Consider the following 23,168-nt stretch of genomic DNA (forward strand, 5'->3'; position numbering starts at 1 on the left):
CCCTTGGGGTGAAGATCATCCTCAGTACACACTATTCAAGGAGGGTTCTCTGTTACTGAAGAAGATTCACCGGTTGGGACAGCTTCTGATGAACAAGATCATCCCTACAATAAATTTGAGGGAGTATTCTGTGTTATTGAGGTACACATGCATACGGTCACCTATGAGCTCAGGAGACTGACTGATGGTAAATTAGTGAAGGCTCACCATGTTCAGCTAAAAGCATGGCTTGAGTGTCAAACTTTTCTCAAGAACCTCAAACCTTTCTCAGGAGATACTTCCTTTGGTACTCAAAGGGTCCTGATCCCATAACTAAGAGTCAGGATAGTTTAGGACTTGTTAATAATAATCCAACTGAGTCTGATATCTCAGATGATTCAGATTCCAGTAGTGATGGTAATGTGTTTGATGTGGCTACTGTTGTAGCATCATATCTTTTGTCTTGAGATTACAGCATGTCCCCACAACGAAAGAAAAGTTAGTCCCCCGAAAGATTTTACTCAGTCCAAATCCCTCAACAAGTCAGTTAAGAATTGTGAGAGAAAGAATGCACTGGATTCTTGGTTATATCCACCGAAAAAATTTGCCACGACCCTTGTATTAAAGCCAGAGGTAGTTCAGGATCCTCCTCCAGCTGGAGGAGGACAGTTATTATTAGTATTATTATTATTACTAGCCAAGCTACTACCATTGTTGGAAAAGCAAGATGCTATAAGCCCAAGGGCTCCAATATGGAAAAATAGCTCAGTAAGGAAAGGAAATAAGGAAATAAATAAATGATGAGAATAAATTAAGAATAAATCATTCTAAAAACAGTAACAACGTCAAAACAGATATGTCCTATATAAACTGTAAAATGACTCATGTCAGCCTGGTCAACATGAAAACATTTGCTCCAACTTTGAGCTTTTGAAGTTCTACTGATTCAACTACCCAATTAGGAAGATCATTCCACAACTTGGTAACAGCTGGAATAAAACTTCTAGAATACTGTGTAGTACTGAGCCTCATGATGGAGAAGGTCTGGCTATTAGAATTAACTGCCTGCCTAGTATTACGAACAGGATAGAATTGTCCAGGGAGATCTGAATGTAAAGGATGGTCAGTTATGAAAAATCTTATGCAACATGCATAATGAACTAATTGAACGATGGTGCCAAAGATTAATATCTAGATCAAGAATAAGAAATTTAATAGACCGTAAGTTTCTGTCCAACAAATTAAGATGAGAATCAGCAGCTGAACACCAGACAGGAGAACAATACTCAAAACAAGGTAGAATGAAAGAATTAAAACACTTCTTCAGAAGAGATTGATCACCGAAAATCTTAAAAGACTTTCTCAATAAGCCAATTTTTTGTGCAATTAAAGAAGACACAGACCTAATGTGTTTCTCAAAAGTAAATCTACTGTCAAGAATCACACCTAAAATTGTAAGAGTCATACAAATTTAAAGAAACATTATCAATACTGAGATCCGGATGTTGAGGAGCCACCGTCCTTGACCTACTAACAATCATACTTTGAGTTTTGTTAGGATTCAACTTCATGCCCCATAATTTGCACCATGCACTAATTTTAGCTAAATCTCTATTAAGGGATTCACCAACCCCAGATATACATTCATGGGATGGAATTGATGCAAAGAGAGTAGCATCATCTGCATATGCAACAAGCTTGTTTTCTAGGCCAAACCACATGCCATGTGTATATAGTATGAAAAGTAAAGAGCCAAGAACACTACCCTGTGGAACACCGGATTAAAACTGGTAGGCGAGAATGATCATGAATGGGAGGTAAATCAGTTGTTGTTTGCGGATGATACTGTAGTGGTAGCAGACACAGAAGAGAAGCTTGACCGACTAGTGACAGAATTTGGAAGGGTGTGTGAGAGAAGGAAGTTGAGAGTTAATGTGGGTAAGAGTAAGGTTATGAGATGTACGAGAAGGGAAGGTGGTGCAAAGTTGAATGTCATGTTGAATGGAGAGTTACTTGAGGAGGTGAATCAGTTCAAGTACTTGGGGTCTGTTGTTGCAGCAAATGGTGGAGTGGAAGCAGATGTACGTCAGAGTCAATGAAGGTTGCAAAGTGTTGGGGGCAGTTAAGGGAGTAGTAAAAAATGACAAATTCGAAGATAATTTGTTTTTTTCCTAACCATACAAACCTTAGCTATTTACAGAGGGGGTTACCTTTTAGCGCAGCTGAAATGGCGAGCCATTAGAATTTAACGAGGGTGTATTACCCCCGCGCTAGTTAGCGGGGGGGGGGGGGGGGGGGGGGGGGGTAGGGGAGTGGTAGCTAGCTACCCCTCCCCCCCTCACACACAGATGAATGCTCACTTTCACTTAGAGGTAGGACTTGTCTTGGGGGACAGGGCTGGCGGGCAAATAAGTGTAAATAGCTAAGGTTTGTATGGTTAGGAAAAATACAAATTATCTTCGAATTTGTCATTTGTTCCGTAACCGAAATACAAACCACGCTATTTACAGAGGGTGACTTACCCCTTAGGTAGGGTGGAAAGTCCCCAGCCATACTGGCTTTGGCTTTACCCGGGGACTCAGAATCCGAGTGAGTCGCACTCGAGAAAAGGAGTCCTTGTACCTCACAAGTTCCTTGCTCCGCAAGGAACCATGTGGCCTACGTAAGCTTGTGTGTGAAGGAAGAAGTGTGACCCGTCCTAGGCAGTTGACCTGGAGTTCCAGAAGGAACTCTGGGTTAGGACGTTCCCAATACCACCTCGTCAGGGTATGGGGGACGCGACAATATTGACTCAATACTCGGAACACAAGGAAGCATGGTTTACCTGCAGAGGTTCGAGGTCAGCTATGCAGAGACCAGGATGCTGCTTCCCCGTAGAGGGGATGATGAAGAAAGAAATAAGAGCCAGACATACTTCTTTCGTTCATGCAGACTAAAACCTGATAACAATGCCCTCAAACTTCTGCTACCTGTCCAAAAAGGAGCCTGAGGTAAGACCAGCTGTTGTGTAGCCACCACAGAGCGATAGAAAACGTAACGAGACTCCTGTGGGTCACGCCCTGCAGGAAGCGGGCTGCGAAGGTCATTAGACGCTTCCAGACTCCAGCTTGTAGCACCTGCGTCACAGAGTAGTATTACTCGAAGGCGAGGGACGTTGCGATGTATCCAACATCGTGCTGTAGGGCGACGTGACGGGGGAGGGTCTAGAGACAGGTCGAGATGAATGTCCTTGAGTCCGGGCTGAAGAGGTATACTGGTGACTCTCCCCCGTGTCCTCCTTGTGCTCCCAAATCGGCTGCAACTGAGGACAAACTGCAGCTGTTCCCAGCGCTAACCTCTCGATTCCTTTACTGGCAAGAAAGAGAAGGTCTTGGGACATCAGATACAGAATGGAGACTCGAAATCTTGAAGGAGTTGGACCGAAGGGCCGGGACCCCCAGATTCTGAGTCTAGCCAATAACTCAGGAGCGAACCTGAATGTTGCCTTCCCCTCTTCCTTAGAAAGGGGGGAGTCGTAAGAGACCAAGAAGATTGCTTACACACTGGCCGTGGCCAGAATGAGCAGGAGACCCAAGGCGGAATACAATCCGAGGCCTGTCGTAAAGGGTCTTGAGAAGATCTCTTAAAGGACCAAAAGACAGAGCCATGCTCCAAGTTGGAGGTCTTCCTCCGACTAGGGCAGAGACGATCGTAGCTTCGCATGAGCAAGGATAGATCCAGCGGGCAGGAAAAAGTTATTCCTTTAAGCCTGAAGGTCAGGGAAAGGCTGAGCGACAGGCTTCATTGCCGAGAGCGGAAAGGAGTTTTCTCCCGCCGAAAAGCAATAAGACCGTTATTGCTGGAGAAGAGGCCTCAAGGAAAGAGGTATATCTCCCACGGCACCAACCACCTTAGACTCTTCACTTTGCCTGGAAGACCCCTGTGGATGACTATCGCAGATGACGCGACCTCCGTACCGCGACTGTAGCGGGTTGTCTCTTCTTGAGGAGGAGGCGTAGTGTCTCCAGGCATGAAGCCGAAACGACGCCCCGGTTCGGGAGAGATGTCGCAGTGTGGTTGCTTGAGTAGTCTGCGCCGTGGGAGAAGCTCTCCCGGGAGTTCCGTCAGGGGAAGCAGAGGGTCCAGAAACCGTTCTGCGCAGTCCCAGTGGAGCTCTCCCATTGAAAGGTTGACAGACAACCTGGTCTTGTTGAGACCCATTGTCCACAGACAAAAAGGAGGGAAGACGCAGGCGTCGAAGTTGTCCCACCATCACCAGAATGCATCTTGCCAGAGTCTCGGGGTCTGAGACTGGGGGGAAGAACAGCGGAAGCTTGAGGTTCCAAGCTGTTGCGATCAGGTCCCCCAGACCAGTACTTGCTGGTTACCCAAGGTCAAAGACCCCCAGGTACACTCTCTCTACGAGGCTCTGCTCAGATAGTCGGAGAGAACATTCCCCTGCCTGGAATGAGAGAGCCGATGGTGGTATTGAGAGAATCTCAATCATCCCGGTATCTCTACTGCAAGATGTGAAGGTGTGAAAATGCGTCCCCTGCTGGTTAGAATACGCCAGAATCATGAAGTCGACGCGCACGGGGCGACTCGGCAGGAGCTGTAAGATCTGTAGAGGGGCCAGACTAAGGCCCCTAAGCCTGCCTGAATGATGGAGAGGTATCCTTCAGGTCTTGACCATAGGCCTGGACCGGAACATGCCCCCCCCCCCTTCCTTTGACGAGTCCGAGAACAGCATCAAGAATGTGGGGAAAGGACGAGAATATCCACTACCATCAAGAGGCTCCATAGGTCAACACCCATTGCAGGTCTAATAGTTCCGCTGGTCCCATAGGGGCCAGGAAGTCCGGTTAAACATTGCCTGAAGCCACCGGAACTTGGACCGCCCCACATGGAACTTATCCTGAGGCGACCGTTCGGACTATAGACGGGTCAATGAGGAAAGGAGAACTAGGAAACGTTCCAAGGTAGGGCTGAAAGTTCTGCTTGACTGAGAACAGGTACTGCGACTCTCCCCAGTCTTGCCACAGTCAACTGAACTGAAGGCTCGGAGGATGTGGTAACAGAATCTGGCGTCCCCAGGTGGTCACCCATCCAAGTACCGACCAGAACCGACGTTGCTTAACCTCGCTGGACGGACGAGAAGCGGGGTTTCCAACGTGGTAAGGCCGTTGACTCAATATCATGGCCAGATACTCCAGATGTTGAGGCAGAGGAAGAGAAGGCTCCAAGCAAAATACCATAAACCCACACTCATGGTAAGCATCCGGAAGCTTGTCCCGGCGCTGAAGAAGGTCGAACCCGAGCCTACCGGAGTTGACCAGCCCTCCAAACAGCAGAGGAGGCGGAAGCCTGCACCTGAGCGGCCATGAGGAAGGCAGGGAGAGTTCTCTGGGGAAACAAACCTGCTATGCCACGGCGGGATAGCCACACTGCATCATAAGCAGGAATACTTGCAGTCTAGGCTGAATTCCGATCCAGGGTTTAAGGAGTCCTGTCGCCTCGTTACCAGTCTGATCGATTCTGCTGGTCTACGCTGGCCGAAGTTTGTTCGACAAACTTGATCAGGGCTGAGAGGTCGACTACGGACATCCCCTCCCAGATCCTTCCTTACAAGAAAGGATCGACTGAAGAGGCCGGGGGTGAAGCCGTCGATGATCCTAAGGAAGACCTTCGCCTAAGGTATGGATCATTCTGCCCAACCGGGCAACTCTTGCTGACGCTATGGCATAGAGGTTCAGAGACACTGAATTCGCTGACAGAGACGGCAGGCGCGATATCCTTGGCTGATCACAGAGATTGTGTGGGAATGGGCATCAGGAAGCTGTCATTCGGATGAGTAACCTTAAGCATCCTCCCAGCGAAAAACCTGCAATCCTAGAGTTTGTGAACTCTGCCGCTCCTTTTAGGACCATGCCCCCCCGGGGAAGCCTCCCGTGCCATCTGTTCCTGACAGGAGGAAACTGCAATTGGACACCTTGTCCCAGTTGTCGTAGCCGATAACTTAGGCCGACGTGGTTGAAAGAAAAGGGCGCTGGAGCCCTGCAGAGTCTGGAAGAAAGCGCCTTGGAGGAGTGAAAACGGAAGTCGATTTCCTCCGGACAGCCGCTGTCTAAGTCTCTGTCCTTGGGCACAAACAAACTCTTCTCAAGGATGGAAGGGTGTCTGAGGTCGTCGACCTCCACAGATGAGACACCCGAAGGAAGCCCTCAGTCAGCGCGTCCAGATGGTACAACATCGAGCTTGTCCGCAAGTTAGATACTTACCGACGAAAGGCCAAGGTGCCTGAGCTCGAGAGGAGGAAAGTACCCATGATCTTCCTGTAGCTTCCTTGAACCAAACCTCGGGCCATAACCGAGGAGGGAAAGGACCTGGTAAGCTCCCAGAGGAAGGGGTAAGCAGTCACCCCTTGTCCGATGGAGAAGTCTCGAACGGAAAGCCCCCCGCCAAAAATCCTTCCAGGGAATGACGGGGAAGGGCCAACCCAGGTTCCGGAAAGAGGAGTGTTGCTCAGATCTCCCTGAAGTTTCTCCTATTCTTGCAAGTGCCATGCTCTGCGTTTACGGGGTGAGGCCGTGTTCTGGAAATACGCTCCAGAAGAACTCGCCAGGCTGGCCATGCTGCGAAACCCCATTGGAAATCGTGGTCGCGATCGCCCTGGAGCTCGCGCGACGGTAATTCAAAGATTTGCGCGTGGGCGAACGTGGAAGCGCCCATGCGCGGTAACGCAAACGAAGGTGAGCAAAGGAGCGCAGAAGGAGGGCGAGCGTGGTAGGAAGGGCGAGAGCTGGTGGTCGGCGAGCGATAACCCATAGACGAGCAATGGATACTGCAAGAAATAAGCCGACGTTTGTGCGAAGAAACACTGTAGGTTCGAGTGAAGAAACACTGTAGGTTCGAGCGACGGAACACCGTCGGTTCGCGCGACGGAACACCCTCGGTTCGCGCGACGGAACACCGTCGGTTCGCGCGACGGAACACCGTCGGTTCGCGCGACGGAACACCGTCGGTTCACACGACGGAACACCGTCCGTCCGCGCGATGGAAAACCATTGGTTCGCGCGCGGGGCGAACATTGGAGAGCATGGGCGCGGACGCGCATGAGCGTAGACGTGCAGGCACGTGGGCGTTTGGGCGCCCAGGCGAATGATCGCGCGGGCGCACAGGCAAGCGGTCGCGCGGGGCGCGCAGGCGAACGGTCGCGCGGGCGCGCAGGCGAACGGTCGCGCGGGTGCGCAGGCGAGCGGTTGCGAGGGTGGGCAGGTGAATGAGCGCGAGTCCGAGGCGGCGAACGCAAGCGTTAGCGCGATGGCGAGGAAACGCGCTGCCGCGTGGGCGAGGAAGACCGCTGGCGATATGGATCAACAGGCGATCGGTGGTGAGCTGGTGAGCGGTAAAGCGCAGGTTGGCGATGGCGCGTTGTGGCATGCCGACGCGATGGCGAGCAGCATGCGCAGGTGAGCGATCGTGCGATGGCGAGCAGCATGCGAAGGTGAGCGATCGCGAGCAGCATGCGCAGGTGGGCAATCGCGCGATGTTGATCAGCATGCGCAGGGTCGCGCGATGGTGATCAGCATGCAGTTGAGGGTCGCGCGATTGCGAGCAGCATCCGCAGTTGAGGGTCGCGCGATGGCGAGCAGCATCCGCAGTTGAGGGTCGCGCGATGGCGAGCAGCATCCGCAGGTAGGCGATCGCGCGATGGTGAGCAGCATGCGCAGGTGAGCTAGTAGCTGGCGAACCATGTTCCTTCAGAAGTGTTGGAGAACGTTGGCGTGCCGGCTGTAACACACACGGGCGATCCGAAGATCGCCGGGAGACAGGTGATCGCTGGAGAGCTGATGATCGCTGACGAGCAGACCTGAACCGAAGTTCTAGATCGCGAGGGCGAACGTGGGCGCACAGGGCGCGTAACAGGAACCAACAGGAACAGCAGGGATGATCATCATGAGAGCGCTGACGAACAGGAGAGCGCTGATGAGCAGGAGAGCGCCTGTGCACTAACACTGAGCAGGAGCAGGAGAGAACACAGCAGAAGGGCGCGCAGGGGAACCCTGACACACAAGGGAAGAACCCCCGTGGGAGGCAACCCTTTGCCCCGAAGGGATCGTTGTCCGCCGGGAGACTGATGTCCGTCGGAAGACCGTTGTCTGTCCGCCGGGAGACTGATGTCCGTCGGAAGACCGTTGTCTGTCCGCCGGGAGACTGATGTCCGTCGGAAGACCGTTGTCTGTCCGCCGGGAGACTGATGTCCGTCGGAAGACCGTTGTCTGTCCGCCGGGAGACTGATGTCCGTCGGAAGACCGTTGTCCGTCGGGAAGACCGTTGCTCGTCGGAAGACGAGATCAGACTGCTGTCCATCTGCACCAAGGCGGAAGATCAAGAAAAAGGAGTTGTAGGCTGCAAACGGAGATTTAAAAAGGCGCCTCTAGCACCCTTATAGGGAGATGAGAGGCCCTTACGACGAGACGGACGGTGGGCCTTACGGCGAGGGAGGCCAACAGCAACAGAAGAATCCTCCGAAGAGGAGTCTCCATGAGTGCACTCTCTCGCGAATGAAAGAGAAAACTTCGTAGAAGAGACTGGTCAGCCAGTGACCTAAAAGGAGCAATCCTCCGAAGAGGAGCTCCTGCAGTTGCCCAGCCCCTTGAGCGAAACTGCAGGTGTGATCGCTCAGCACCAAGAGCATAGTCGCACGAAAAAAAGGCAAGAGAAGAACCCCCCAAAAGGGGGAAAACTCAAGCTTGGACAGGAAAAAACTTCCCTCGGAAGGAAAGTTACCCGCCCAAGGAGGCAAGCCTCCTGAGAGTTCTAAAATGAACTGGAGAGCTGTCCGTCGTCACGGGAGTACTTCCAGTAGAAGGAGACACGCCCCTGACGAAAATACAAGGGGGGAGGCAGCAACAGCCGAATCCCCAGGACTCAACAAGACAGCTCACACCGTTGCCATATTACAGAAACGAACTAGATCGGTAACTGTAAAAAAAAATAAAACAAATAACATTAGTACACATTCATTCCCCCGGGAAGGCTCCGAAGAGGAATCCCGAGGGAAGAAAACAAGAATTACACAACAGGCACGTGCCCTCACAACCACTTACACTCACGGAAGGAGAGCTGTAACCAAAACAGAATTATAACAATTATAATTATGTAACTATGTAATTATGTAATTTAAAAATGAATGAACACTAAAGAAAGAACGAAAACCCCGAAAGGAATCGTTCTACAAGCTGAAAAAAAACAACTACAATTAGATTCATAAACTAATTGAGACAAACGTACGGAGTAGCAACCCCCCCACACGGAAAGGAAGCTACAAGGGCATAGTAACACGTAGTAAAAGGGTGAACGACCTCAAGAGAGAGAGAGAAAGACCGGAGTCAAACTCGATCGCCACCCATAAAATTACGCCGTGGAGGCCTAACTGCCGAGGACACCACGTAGAAATCGTACACTACACACACAAATCTGAAAAGGAAACTTACTTTCTATACTCAAATATATATACAAACATGAAAACATGTTTACATATATATTGAGTAAAAGAAAAGTAAGTGATTAAGTAAAGACAAAACAAACAATGGCTGCCAGAGAGGACCAAGACAGAGATGTCTGTCACAGTCCGAGCCAAAAGTGAAAGTGAGCATTCATCTGTGTGTGAGGGGGGGAGGGGTAGCTAGCTACCACTCCCCTAACCCCCCCCCCCCCCCCCCGCTAACTAGCGCGGGGGTAATACACCCTCGTTAAATTCTAATGGCTCGCCATTTCAGCTGCGCTAAAAGGTAACCCCCTCTGTAAATAGCGTGGTTTGTATTTTGGTTACGGAACAAATAGAGGGTTGGGCATGAATGTAAAGAGTTCTATATGAGAAAGTAATTGTACCAACTGTGATGTATGGATCGGAGTTGTGGGGAATGAAAGTGATGGAGAGACAGAAATTGAATGTGTTTGAGATGAAGTGTCTGAGGAGTATGGCTGGTGTATCTTGAGTAGATAGGGTTAGGAACGAAGTGGTAAGGGTGAGAACGGGTGTAAGAAATGAGTTAGTGGCTAGAGTGGATATGAATGTGTTGAGGTGGTTTGGCCATGTTGAGAGAATGGAAAGTGGCTGTCTGCTAAAGAAGGTGATGAAGGCCAAGGGTTGGGTGGATGGATGGTGTGAAGAAAGCTGTGGGTGATAGGAGGATAGATGTGAGAGAGGCAAGAGAGCGTGCTAGAAATAGGAATGAATGGCGAGCGATTGTGACGCAGTTCCGGTAGGCCCTGCTGCTTCCTCCGGTGCCTTAGATGACCGCGGAGGTAGCAGCAGTAGGGGACTCAGCAGTATGAAGCTTCATCTGTGGTGGAAAATGTGGGAGGTTGGGCTGTGGCACCCTAGCAGTACCAGCTGAACTCGGCTGAGTCCCTGGTTAGGCTGGAGGAACGTAGAGAGTAGAGGTCCCCTTTTTTGTTTTGTTTCTTGTTGATGTCGGCTACCCCCCAAAATTGGGGGAAGTGCCTTGGTATATGGTATGGTATGGTATACTCACTATGGTGCCCATCAAGAACAACTCTTTGCGATCTATTACTTAAAAAATCAATACTAATGCTAAGAAATGACCCACACACTCCCAACTGATTTGGCTAACACTCCTATTTTGACTTCAGAATTGGTGGTGTACTCTTCTGTGATGGAAATTCCAGCACCTCGTATCTTAGCCTACTCCTTCTGGAGGGAAAATTTCATTGATACCTCAGAGAGTTGGAAATTCTTGGAAGTCTCCAGCATTCTGCTTGTTGAAGAACTTACAATTGGTTACAATGGTTCCAGCTAACCTAAATGTTATTTCTACCATCATTAACACTGCCATTAAAATTGTTGAAAGGTTAGAGAAAGATAAAGCTTGCCGAAAACATAACCACAACTCTATTTCCACATTTTGGCAGCTGGACTCGCATTGATAAAAGTGGATTCCATTGTTGATTTAGAATTTTTCCTCAAATAGGCTATTTATTATGAAATAATGCCAATAAAATGTAAGGAAAATATGGTTTGGTTACATTTATCATCAGTCACTGTATCTAGGCCTACCAATATACAGGTACAGTACTTGAAAAGATGATGGCTTTAATGTTCAGTGGTGCTGACTCGTAGATTGAAGAGCTTCACAGATACTGTACAAAAAATTTATTTTTGAGAACTAGCACATAATTTAGGAACGTTCTATAAGTAAATATTGCCTTTTAATAGCAAATCTACTAGATAAGAAAACATATGATATAAACAATAACCTAATCTATGTAATTGTCCCTGATACAGTACTGTATATATCTTAAATTGTAGGATAGAGGGATTAACATAAATTATGTAATTTCCTCCTATAAATTTAAAGCTCCTTACCAAACCAACACTACTGTATACCTACATAGCTATACGAGAAAAATAACTAAAAAATATCTCAGCAAATGTTTACAAAAATATTCATTATCATATTACAATAAGGTACCAATGCTAGAAATTCGAAAGGTTTTGAGTCTTGGCATCTCTGGAAGCTTTTAACCTATCAGCAGACACACCAAGAGCAATTTAAGTAGGAAAAACTGAAGAACGTACATTAAAGCATTAAGCCTCCTGAAGGCCTAATCATCTTTACATTCTAAAAGTGAATCTGCACTTCAGAGATTTACCCACAATGCAGAAAACAGACTTTGTTAAAATACTGGATTGGTGATGAAACAGTTCAGGCACATGCACTAATCAATGATAACTAGTTAACATTCAATCTATAGCTTATTTGGTATAAAATCTTACCTTTGAAAATAATATGTCTATAGTAGCATCTGTCTGAATACTTAATCTTATATCAAATTGATGAACTTGTCGCATTTCACCTGGTACTTGAGGCTTTGGCAACTGAAAAGAAACAATAAATAATGTATGAAATAGACAAAAAAAAACTGTATAAATCTTAAGATTAATTTTGACTTATGCCAAAAAAAACAGCTACTCCTGTTTCAGTAGAAATAAAATAACAAATTCCAAAATTAATTAGTATTTTTCCTAGCTATACAATTAATAGTCAACTTACGACTTCGACTTTATGACGACTTTTTCACTGTGATGATGTCACAAGTCTGTCGGAAACAGTAAACTAATAGGACACTATTTCACAAAAAATAATCTATTTTCTTGTAAAAAATGAATTACCCAGTAATTCATCTTGGTAAGTTAGTATGTCGTCACCCTCATAAACTAACTGCCTAAGTCATTTTCTCCACTTGTTGGGAAATAAAAAAAACCTTCTCATTTCCTAATTCCTTATATCATTGTATTGAGCTTCAATTCACAAATTCTAATTCACAAATTCTAATTCACAAATTCTTCTGCTAAGAATTTGTGAAGTGAAACTCAAGACAATGATATAAAGAATTAGGAAATGAGAAGGTTTTTTTTTTTTTGAGTTCCCAACAAGTGGAGAAAATTACTTAGGCAATTAGTTTATGAGGGTGACGATGTTTTATATTGATAATGTACAATATCAATTTGAAATAGAAAAATATATTAAAAATTTTAATATCTGCTGAGTTCATACTGTATCATGTGTCTGGTGATGTCATATTTCTAGGGAAGCTGCGCAAAACGAGCGTGCAAATTGAGTGATTTAATTTCAATAGGCTATTGATCAGGCCTAATGTTAGTATTCCCATTATTGAAATATCAAGTAACAATACAAAGTATTTCATGGGTCTGTATCGGTTATTAAGAGTACCTTAAATTTGACTAAGCCTAGGACAGTACGTATATTGTATTTTACGCAAATTTCATTTTCCTTGTTTCATCTCTGATAGTAGATCAACATTTATCTCATGAAAGTACACTACTAGGACAATTATTTTCTTAAAATAATTTTTTGGGCGTTTAAAAAAAAAAAATGTTTTTTATTGATAATGTATTGTTACTCGATATTTTGATAATGGGAATACTGTACTAACATTAGGCCTAATCAATAGCCTATTGAAATGAAATCACTCAATTTGCACGATCGTTAGCGCGGCTTCCCCAGAAATATGACATCACCAGACACATAATACAGTATGAACTCGGCAGATATTAAAATTTTTAATATATTTTTTCATTTCAAATTGATATTGTACATTATCAATAAAAAACATACTAACTTACCAAGTAAATATCAAGAAAGGTTGAAAATGGCATATGACGAAGTGAAACTAAGAGAAACTGGTAATTTAGAGGAGGAGTGGAAGTTAGTAAAAGAAAATTTTGTTGGGATTGCAAGTGACGTGTTTGGCAAGAAGGTTTTTGGAGGCAGCATGAGCAAAGGCAGTGAATGGTGGAATGAAGGAGTGAAGGTAAAAGTGGAAGAGAAAAAGAGGGCTTTTGAAGAATGGCTGCAGAGTAATAGTGTAGAGAAGTATGAAAGATATAAAGAGAAAAATGTGGAAGTAAAGCGCAAGGTAAGTGAGGCAAAGAGGGCAGCTGACACCTGAGGTGGGATCAGGGATTGGGTCATTCATATGAAAAGAATGAGAAGTTTTGGAAAGAAGTGAAGAAAGTAAGGAAGGCTGGTTCAAGAATTGAAGAGAAAGTGAAAGATGGAAATGGAAGGTTGTTAAAAGGAGAGGAGGCAAGGAAAAGGTGGGAGGAATATTTTGAAAGTTTACTGAATGTTGAGGATAAAAGGGCGGCAGATATGATTGCTGTTGCAGGTGTTGAGGTGCCGGTGATGGGAGATGAGAATGAGAGAGAGATTACAAGAGAGGAAGTGAGGAGAGCACTAGATGAAATGAGAGTAGGAAAAGCATCTGGTATGGATGGTGTGAGAGCTGAGATGTTGAAGGAAGGGGTGTAACTGTATTTGAATGGTTGGTGAGATTGTTTAATATGTGTTTTGTGTTGTCAATGGTACCAGTAGATTGGGTTTGTGCATGTATTGTACCACTATATAAGGGTAAGGGAGCTGTGCATGAGTGTTGTAATTTAAGGGGTATTAGTTTGTTGAGTGTAGTTGGAAAAGTGTATGTTAGAGTACTGATTAATAGGATTACGGATAAAACAGAGAATGCAATGTTAGAAATACAGGGTGGTTTTAGAAGAGGTAGGGGTTGTATGAATTAGATCTTTACAGTTAGGCAGATATACAAGAAAAATTTAGCCAAAGGTAAGGTGGTGTATGTTGCGTTTATGGATCTGGAGAAAGCGTATGATAGAGTTGATAGAGAAGCAATGTGGAATGTGATGAGGTTATATGGAGTTGGTGGAAGGTTGTTGCAAGTAGTGAAAAGTTTCTACAAAGGTAGTAAAGCATGTGTTAGGATAGGAAATGAAGTGAGTGATTGGTTTCCGGTGAGAGTGGGGCTGAGACAGGGATGTGTGATGTCGCCGTGGTTGTTTAACTTGTATGTTGATGGAGTGGTGAGAGAGGTGAATACTCGAGTGCTTGGACGAGGATTAAAACTGGTAGACGAGAATGACCATGAATGGGAGGTAAATCAGTTGTTGTTTGCGGATGATACTGTACTGGTTGCAGACACAGAAGAGAAGCTTGGACGATTAGTGACAGAATTTGGGAGGGTGGGTGAGATAAGGAAGTTGAGAGTTAATGTGGGTAAGAGTAAGGTTATGAGATGTACGAGAAGGGAAGGTGGTGCAAGGTTGAATGTCATGTTGAATGGAGAGTTACTTGAGGAGGTGGATCAGTTTAAGTACTTGGGGTCTGTTGTTGCAGCAAATGGTTGAGTGGAAGCAGATGTACGTCAGAGAGTGAATGAAGGTTGCAAAGTGTTAGGGGCAGTTAAGGGAGTAGTAAAAAAGAGAGGGTTGGGCATGAATGTAAAGAGAGTTCTATATGAGAAAGTGATTGTACCAACTGTGATGTATGGATCGGAGTTGTGGGGAATGAAAGTGATGGAGAGACAGAAATTGAATATGTTTGAGATGAAGTGTCAAAGGAGTATGGCTGGTGTATCTCGAGTAGATAGGGTTAGGAACGAAGTGGTGAGAGTGAGAACGGGTGTAAGAAATGAGTTAGCAGCTAGAGTGGATATGAATATGTTGAGGTGGTTTGGCCATGTTGAGAGAATGGAAAATGGATGTCTGCTAAAGAAGGTGATGAATGCAAGAGTTGATGGGAGAAGTACTAGAGGAAGGCCAAGGTTTGGGTGGATGGATGGAGTGAAGGAAGCTCTGGGTGATAGGAGGATAGATGTGAGCGAGGCAAGAGAGCGTGCTAGAAATAGGAATGAATGGCGAGCGATTGTGACGCAGTTCCAGTAGGCCCTGCTGCTGCCTCCGATGCCTTAGATGACCGCGGAGGTAGCAGCAGTAGGGGATTCAGCATTATGAAGCTTCATCTGTGGTGGATAATGTGGGAGGGTGGGCTGTGACACCCTAGCAGTACCAGCTGAACTCGGTTGAGTCCCTTGTTAGGCTGGGAGGAACGTAGAGAGTAGAGGTCCCCTTTTTGTTTTTGTTTCTTTGTTGATGTCGGCTACCCCCCAAAATTGGGGGAAGTGCCATGGTATATGTATGTATGTATGTAAGTAAAATAGAGAATAGTTTTACATATTTTGCAAGTCATTCTTTGTCGAGTTGATATCACAGTGCACACATCTGGTGACGTCATATTTCAGGTGGAAGTGAGTGGCAAACGAGTGTTTTCCTATCGATTCGTTACCGAGTAATCTTCTAATTCCCATCGTCAAAACGATACCAAGTACTTCAGTGGTCTATATCAGTTGTTATGAGAAACCTACAGTGCTATTTACCATAAATTTAAGAAAAGAAGTACTGTATGTCTGGTGACACCATATTTCTGGCAGAAGGCCCACCAGCATATAGAGTAATTTCCTTTTGATACATTACTGAGTAATATTAGTATTTCCATTTATGAAACATTGTGTAACGGTAACAGGTGAGAGAGAGAGAGAGAGAGAGAGAGAGAGAGAGAGAGAGAGAGAGAGAGAGAGAGAGAGAGAGAGAGAGAGAGAGAGAGAGAGAAAGAGATAGAGAGAGAGAGAGAGAGCACTCATATGATAACTAATAACAATAGCTATAAAAAACTATTAAAACTATGATATCCTATAACATATTGATGCTGATGTAATATTTATTATGAAGATACAATATTCTGAATAAGTTAAGAAATTATATAAACTACACTCCTTTTTTTATTCGTGTATGCGTATCCTCTCAATATGGTACCCTGTAATGGGACCTTGAGATCAGCTGATCACATCCAGAGGAAAACATAAATAAAAGGAGTCAGTAATTGTTGATAGCTAAAATGTTTCCAAAATTGAAAAAATTGAATTAAAAAAGGCTTTAATAAAACATATGACATCCTAAGAACCAAGAAAATTAAATAATGATATACAGTAAGAAATTATTGATAAAATATGCCTTCGATGATTACAGTATCATGACACAACATAAATCTTACGGAACTTTACTTTTTAAGTTCGACATACATCCAAATCCTATTAGGACATCTCTCGGTCCCTATCTCACTCGTTAGTCAATGATTACCAGTACAAACATGAGTCCTTTCATATAGTTAATGTGTTTTCAACAGAGCTGGATTGAGTGTTGAATTCATTAACAAGGTTAATTAAAGACAGGTGGTGAGCATAGCCGAGGAGGCCTCCCCCACCTGTCAGAAGCTCATGACTTTTGACCTTTGTCGAAGGCTGAAACAGGTGGTTCCAGTAGGAAGTTTAACAGTATGTTTTTAAATTATGTTCAAGATCTATATCATAAACAATCAAATAAGTAAAAGATCCTTAATGTAATACCTTTGAGGTAATGTAGATGAGCAACAGTTGTACCTTGTAAAATTATCATCCTTATATGTGACAACTAAAAATCAACATAATAAATTCAGTTCTATTTCCTTAATCTGTAGCTATTTTTAAAGTACTGTACAATACACACATGACAATCTAAACTTGGCTTTGATCCAAATCAACAACATCAGAATGCTCGAGAATGAATCAAAGTACAATATTCAGAAGCTAAAGTTGGTAAAAATCTGAATCTTGAGAGGCCTTGAGACCTCCAACAATGATTAAAATCCCTTCAATTCCTCAATTGAAAATATTTGATATTAAGAGAATTTTTTCTATATTTACACATCTCATTTTTCAAGAATTTATGTAATGTTAAACAAATAACTACACAAACTTTTTTATTCAAGTTTTCCTCACCGGCATGGTTTGAAAGTCTTGTGGGAAGAAAAAGCCAAAAAGCTGCTCCCTCTGGCGATCAGCCCAAGGTCCATAGCACAAGTTAGTACCTTTTTCACATTTGATATCCAAACCCCACACAGGAGGAGATGCATTTACTTCATCTCCATTTGGGAGACGCATTGTCTGGAAAGGTAAAAAAAATAACTATCAATGCAAACTTCTTAAATATGAGTTAAGGAATGACATAGCTCTTGAAAAAAATTCTATTACCAAACAATTAATGCTGTATCTTTGATAATAACAATGTGTGTGTATTTTCATAATAACAATATGTATGTATGTATGTACGTTGGTGTATGTATATATATATATATATATATATATATATATATATATATATATATATATATATATATATATATATATATATATATATATATATATATAAATATAAATATATATATATATATATATATATATATATATATATATATATATATATATATAAATATAAATATATATATATAAAAATATATAGATATACATACATAAATATATATGTATATATATAAATAAATATATATATATATATATATATATATATATATATATATATATATATATATATACACATACATATATATATATATAATATATATATATATATATATATATATATATATATATATATATATATATATATATATATATATATAAATATATAGATATACATACATATATATATGTATATATATAAATATATATATATATATATATATATATATATATATATATATATATATATATATATATATATATACATATATATATACATATATATAAATATGCATACATACATACATACTGTATATACATACATATATATAAATAAATATATATATATGTATATATATATATATATATATATATATATATATATATATATATATATATATATACACATATATATGTATATTTAGTATGTATATATATATATATATATATATATATATATATATATATATATATATATATATATATATATATATATATATACATATATATTTTTGGGCTCAAGCCATGTCGTCCTGATGGAAGGTTCCTAATAGTAGCTTCCTAAGGGATATATGTACTACAGTGATAGTCCCAAAGAATTTACCTTTAGGTCTCCAGAATTCTAACTCCTGGCGCGAACATCCTTAAATTTCTCTCAAGGATATCGCATAATATCATGGACGTATTCTTGACATGCCACATAGCAATCTTCACCCCGAATAGCGTTTACGCTTCAAGGGGTAAAGTGGCAAAAATAGAAGGGTTACCCTACTTCCCATACTACTATTGAGTATCAAGATGGCGCCATATCTAAGATGGCAGACATTCCTAATTCTGTAGCGATTTTGCACGGTGGTGTTCCCTGTTGATCTAACTTTTCCGATCGATTTACAAGGATTATTATGCAATCTCCAGCTTCTTTTGCCTCTAGAAAGTTGAGTATTGATTCTTTACAATGTGTATATTTTAGCTCCAGTTTCACAGTGAAATTAGAGTAATTTATTATGATTAGGAGCTAGGCCTGTTACCGGAGGCGCCATGAGCGCTGTCATTCGTTAGGCATGTGTTATTTGGTTAGTAGAACGACATTCCCGGTTGAGATAGCATTAATTAATAAACTATGAAAGCTATTTAGGCAATTTATACTTGTAAAGATATTTACAATATGCATAATTTTCCTTTTTTCTATGATGATCGTATAAGTCAGAGTTACGGTGATTTAGGTAACCGAGATCTCGTCTGGCCTAGGTAACCTAACCTAGGCGATATAGTACACTTTCAGACAATTCCCCGGTTACCCTCGTGTATTGTTTTATCAATTCAGGCGGAGATAGATATCTCCTAGAATTATTATATTAACCGATACTCGTCTCCAATGGAGATTTAAGGGTAATCCCTCCTTCCCTCTAAGTGTAGCCTTAGGCTACAACCCTAGTGGGTCGTGCCTCAAGTTTTCATTCAGGCATGACTAGCCTAGGGTTTTCTGTCCCTTCCTTTAGTCGCAGATAGCAGGTTTTAGGATTTGGTCAGAACCTCAGAGTATTTAGTCTTGTGCTGGCAGCCGGCCGGCAGGGTGAATAGTCATTCCCCTGCCAGCTAGGATGCCGGCATAGGAGGCTAGCCCTCCCTAGGCCGCTCTTGAAGTGGTTGTATGATGCCGCCACCTTCTACCTGCAGTCTAGAAGACTAGTCCTGTGCTCGCAGACCCTAGACTGAAGAATAGACATTCTTCTGCTGCCTAGGATGGCGCCGGCACTGGAACTCTGTTTCTCCCTTGTTGAGAGGAGGCGGCACTGCCGCCGTCCCCTTAACTGTTTTGGCAGACCCTAGGTTGGAGAATAGAGATTTTCCTGCCGCCTAGGATGGCGCCGATACTGAAACAGAGTTTCTTAAGGGTATGTAGGACCGGCAACCTTGCCGGCTCCTTCCACACCTAATATAGGACCCTTTTCCCTCCCCCTCTGTCCTTTAGTGATGGCCTAGCCATCGTATCTCTTTGGGACGTCGTCCTGCAATCTCACCGATTGCCGGTGGGTTGTGGGGCTGGCCGGACTCCTACTCAACAGCTGAAGGCTGCTGGAGGCTATGCCGGCAACCGGTGGACACGATGACTGCTGGCGGGCATGTTGGCTTCCAGTGGCCATGTTTACTACTACTGCCAGCGGCTGTGACGGCTGCCGGAGGCTATGCAGGCTGCTGGAAGCCATGTCATCTGTCGGCGGCCATGACGGCTGCCGGCAGCTATGATGGCTGTTGGTGGGAAGTCTCTTCTGTCACCAAGGTTCATCAGTCCCCCTTGGACTGCCAGCCACAAGTGCTATTGCCGGGGTACTAGTCTGGCCGGCGGTATGCCGGCCGGACCGGCACGGAGGTGCTGCCTCAGCCGGCGGTATGCCGACTGTACCAGTGCTGCCGAGTGCTAGCCTGCCGGCTATGTGCCACCCATGGTACTGGTGGCTGGATGGAAGCCTGAACCTTCTTTCTGGAGAAAGGCAGTAAATTAGATATTTACATCCTTAATCAGTGTATACATACACAGTAAGAAAGCAGTCCTTCACTCCATGCTGTCTCTCTCTCTTTTAGCTAGCATGCTGGCCGGGCTGTGCCGGCATGGACTAGCTATGCCGGCTGAATTACATTATATGTTTATACAGTAGTCAGTATATTTGCAGTAGAGGATATACTGCAGATAGAAATCTATTGTATATATTATACTATAGTCCATTTCTTTTAGCTTTGCATATTTGCACCGACTCGCGGCGGTGCCCTTTTAGCTCGGAAAAGTTTCCTGATTGCTGATTGGTTAGAATTATCTTGTCCAACCAATCAGCGATCCCGAAACTTTTCCGAGCTAAAAGGGCACCGCTGCGAGTCGGTGCAAATATGCATCGCTAAAAGAAATGGACTATAGTAGTTATCTTCCAATATATCTTGGGTATCCTTGCCCGGGTGTTTGCCGAGACCAATCCTATATGGAAAGAATAGAATTTCTTCAATATTCTGATTAGAAATCAGTTTACGTTTTACCTTACAATATTAAATAAATTAAAGGGCTGGTGGTAGTACACTTTCTATCCTTAAAGGTTAGAACCCTTATCCTTGAGTTTCCCTGATCAGGAAAATCTATGATTTCAATATTGGAAGGGAAGGCCACAGCAAATGGGCTGGGTAGGATACACAAATATATGTCTTTTATATTTCCTAGGCCAGTCGGCGTCATGCCGGCTGGACCGTGCCGTCAGATGCTAGCCATAATGGCAGCACACTGGCTGAACTACAATATATAATTATACAGTAGTCGGTATTTTGCAATATAGTATATACTGCAAACAGAAAGCTATAGTATGATTATACAGTAGTTAATTTCCAACATATCTTAGGTACCCTTGTTCGGGCTTCTGCTGAGACTGTTCCTATATTGAAAGAATAAAATTCCTTCAATACTCTGATTAAAAATCAGTCATCCTTACCCCACAGTGTTAAATAATTAAAAGGGGCAGTGGCATTGTACACTTTTTCTACCCCTAGGGGTTAGAACCCTTTCATTAGAGTTGCCTTGATAAAGGAATCTCTTTATAGTTAATACTGAGGGGAGGTAACAGCATTTGCTTGGAGGGGATACACAAGTATGTGTCTCCCACTATCCCTTTCTAGCTTACTATCCTAGGCTATTTTAGTTAAAAGATGACTTTTACATATTGCTTATCAGTGAGATAATCAAGTGTATACTCATTCTGCTTTCCTTTCTTTACAGGAGGAACCCAAAATGACATGTGTTCCAGTCATAATACATGCAGGTTTGATGCCCCCTGCAATATTATTTCCAAATCCCTGCGTTATTGGAACCCCAAAGTTTGCAATATATGTCAGACCTTAGTGTCCGAGGGTTTTGATAATCCCAAGTCGATGGAGTCTAGGGATGCAGCTCGTAAGAAACTAAGCAATTGGGTAAGAGGGTTCCAGAAGATCTCTCCCGGACCATACCTACCTAATGATAGGATGCGTAGCTTACTATTCCCGAAAGCAAGTAGGGAAATAGTGGTGCCCCAGGCACGATTCTTACCTCCCTGCGTCCAGATAGCTTTCGGGATGGAGGGCGGGAAGCCCCCACGGGAAGAGGTGGACAATGTCGTGTCGGAATTGCTTCCGTCTGACATCTTCACCTTCTACCCCTCTATTAGACAAAATGGACCAGTTACTGGACCATATGAAGGGTCTAATGGAAAACTTTCACATACAGGGCGAAAAGAAGGAAGCGAAATTCTAGATAGAGCTCTGTGAAGCTCCACTTGTCGCTCCCCAAGGGTCATACAAACGACCCAGAGACCAAGACCTTCCAACATGCTCCAAAACCAATCCCTGGAGGTATGCGGAGCTTATGCCGATTTTAGACGGCAAACTCTACATCTCGGAGAAGATGGGTGCTGTTCCTTTAGACGAAATCCAGTTTTGGCCAAGCTTTAACGCTTTCCCTAATTGCTTCATTCAACTGAAGCATGAACCAACGTCAGGAAAAGAAACGGAACCGAAGGAGGTCATGATTCTCGACCATGATAAGGCACAGGCTATCTTGTCAAGTAGCCTGAGAAAGGCGTGTTACTCGGTGTCGAAAGTGTTCACATTAAGTAACAGACACGCTACCTTTCTTGCTCCTGCTTCAATATCATTCCCCTTTATGTGGAAGGCATTTCAATCTGTTGCCAAGGCAGTGGAGGCAGGCAAACCATGTCCTGCACTCAAGGAGTGCAAGCCTCTGTAACTAACCTTTCCCATGCAGGAGAAGGTTTAGAAGGAAGTCCATTTAACCTTTTCAGTAGGGAAACTAGACGCGGATGTCGCTGGACGACAGTTTAGCGAGAAACTCCCTAAACTTTCTGAGTTTCTTTTGTGCAAGGAAAAAGAGACAAAGGAGAGACTTGCAGCCTCCCTATCCCTACAGAACTGTATAGAGTTGTGTTCAGCCCATCAAAGTACCCCAGACATGCTCATGGTCTTGGCCAAAATGCATATGGCCACCTTAGTAAAAGACCTTTATGCCTTTATGAAGGCTAGGAGAGCCTGTAGGGAGTTTGGGTTCGCTGCCGCAACAGTGAAACATGATACCAGGAAGCTGATATCTTCCAACATCTGGGGTAGAGACCTCTTTCCAAACGAGGTAGTCAGAGAGGTGATTAAGAAAGCCACCACGGAGAATATGGGACTTCTCCAGAAGTGGGGCATCTCTTCAAAGAGAAAGTTTTCCACGGATGTGGGTCCCCAACCTAAAAGGAAGACGCAAAAGTCTAGAAATTTTCCACGGGCTGCTCAACAACATCCCACAGTTTCGATGACCGCGGTGCCACAGGCAGGCGGTCGAAGAGGTAAACCTTCTGATCAGTCGAAGCAAAGAGATGCTTCTGGTAGGATGGAGGTTCCTTCAAGATCGCTGGACCTTCGATCCTTGAGTCCAAGGCCTAATC

General features: G+C 43.8%; 1 protein-coding gene and 1 pseudogene across 1 annotated transcript in view; both read right to left on the reverse strand.

Moving 5' to 3' along the window:
• Positions 1-23,168, reverse strand: part of tweek (transmembrane protein KIAA1109 homolog tweek) — a 789,520-nt gene that overhangs the window by 617,972 nt on the left and 148,380 nt on the right. The window contains 2 exon segments of the mRNA XM_068348609.1: positions 11,762-11,863; positions 17,173-17,337. Coding sequence (XP_068204710.1) covers positions 11,762-11,863; positions 17,173-17,337 — 267 coding nt within the window.
• On the reverse strand, positions 5,028-5,146 carry LOC137618565 (5S ribosomal RNA; annotated as a pseudogene).

The sequence above is a fragment of the Palaemon carinicauda genome, chromosome 24 (genome assembly GCF_036898095.1).
Source record: "Palaemon carinicauda isolate YSFRI2023 chromosome 24, ASM3689809v2, whole genome shotgun sequence".
NCBI lineage: Eukaryota > Metazoa > Arthropoda > Malacostraca > Decapoda > Palaemonidae > Palaemon > Palaemon carinicauda.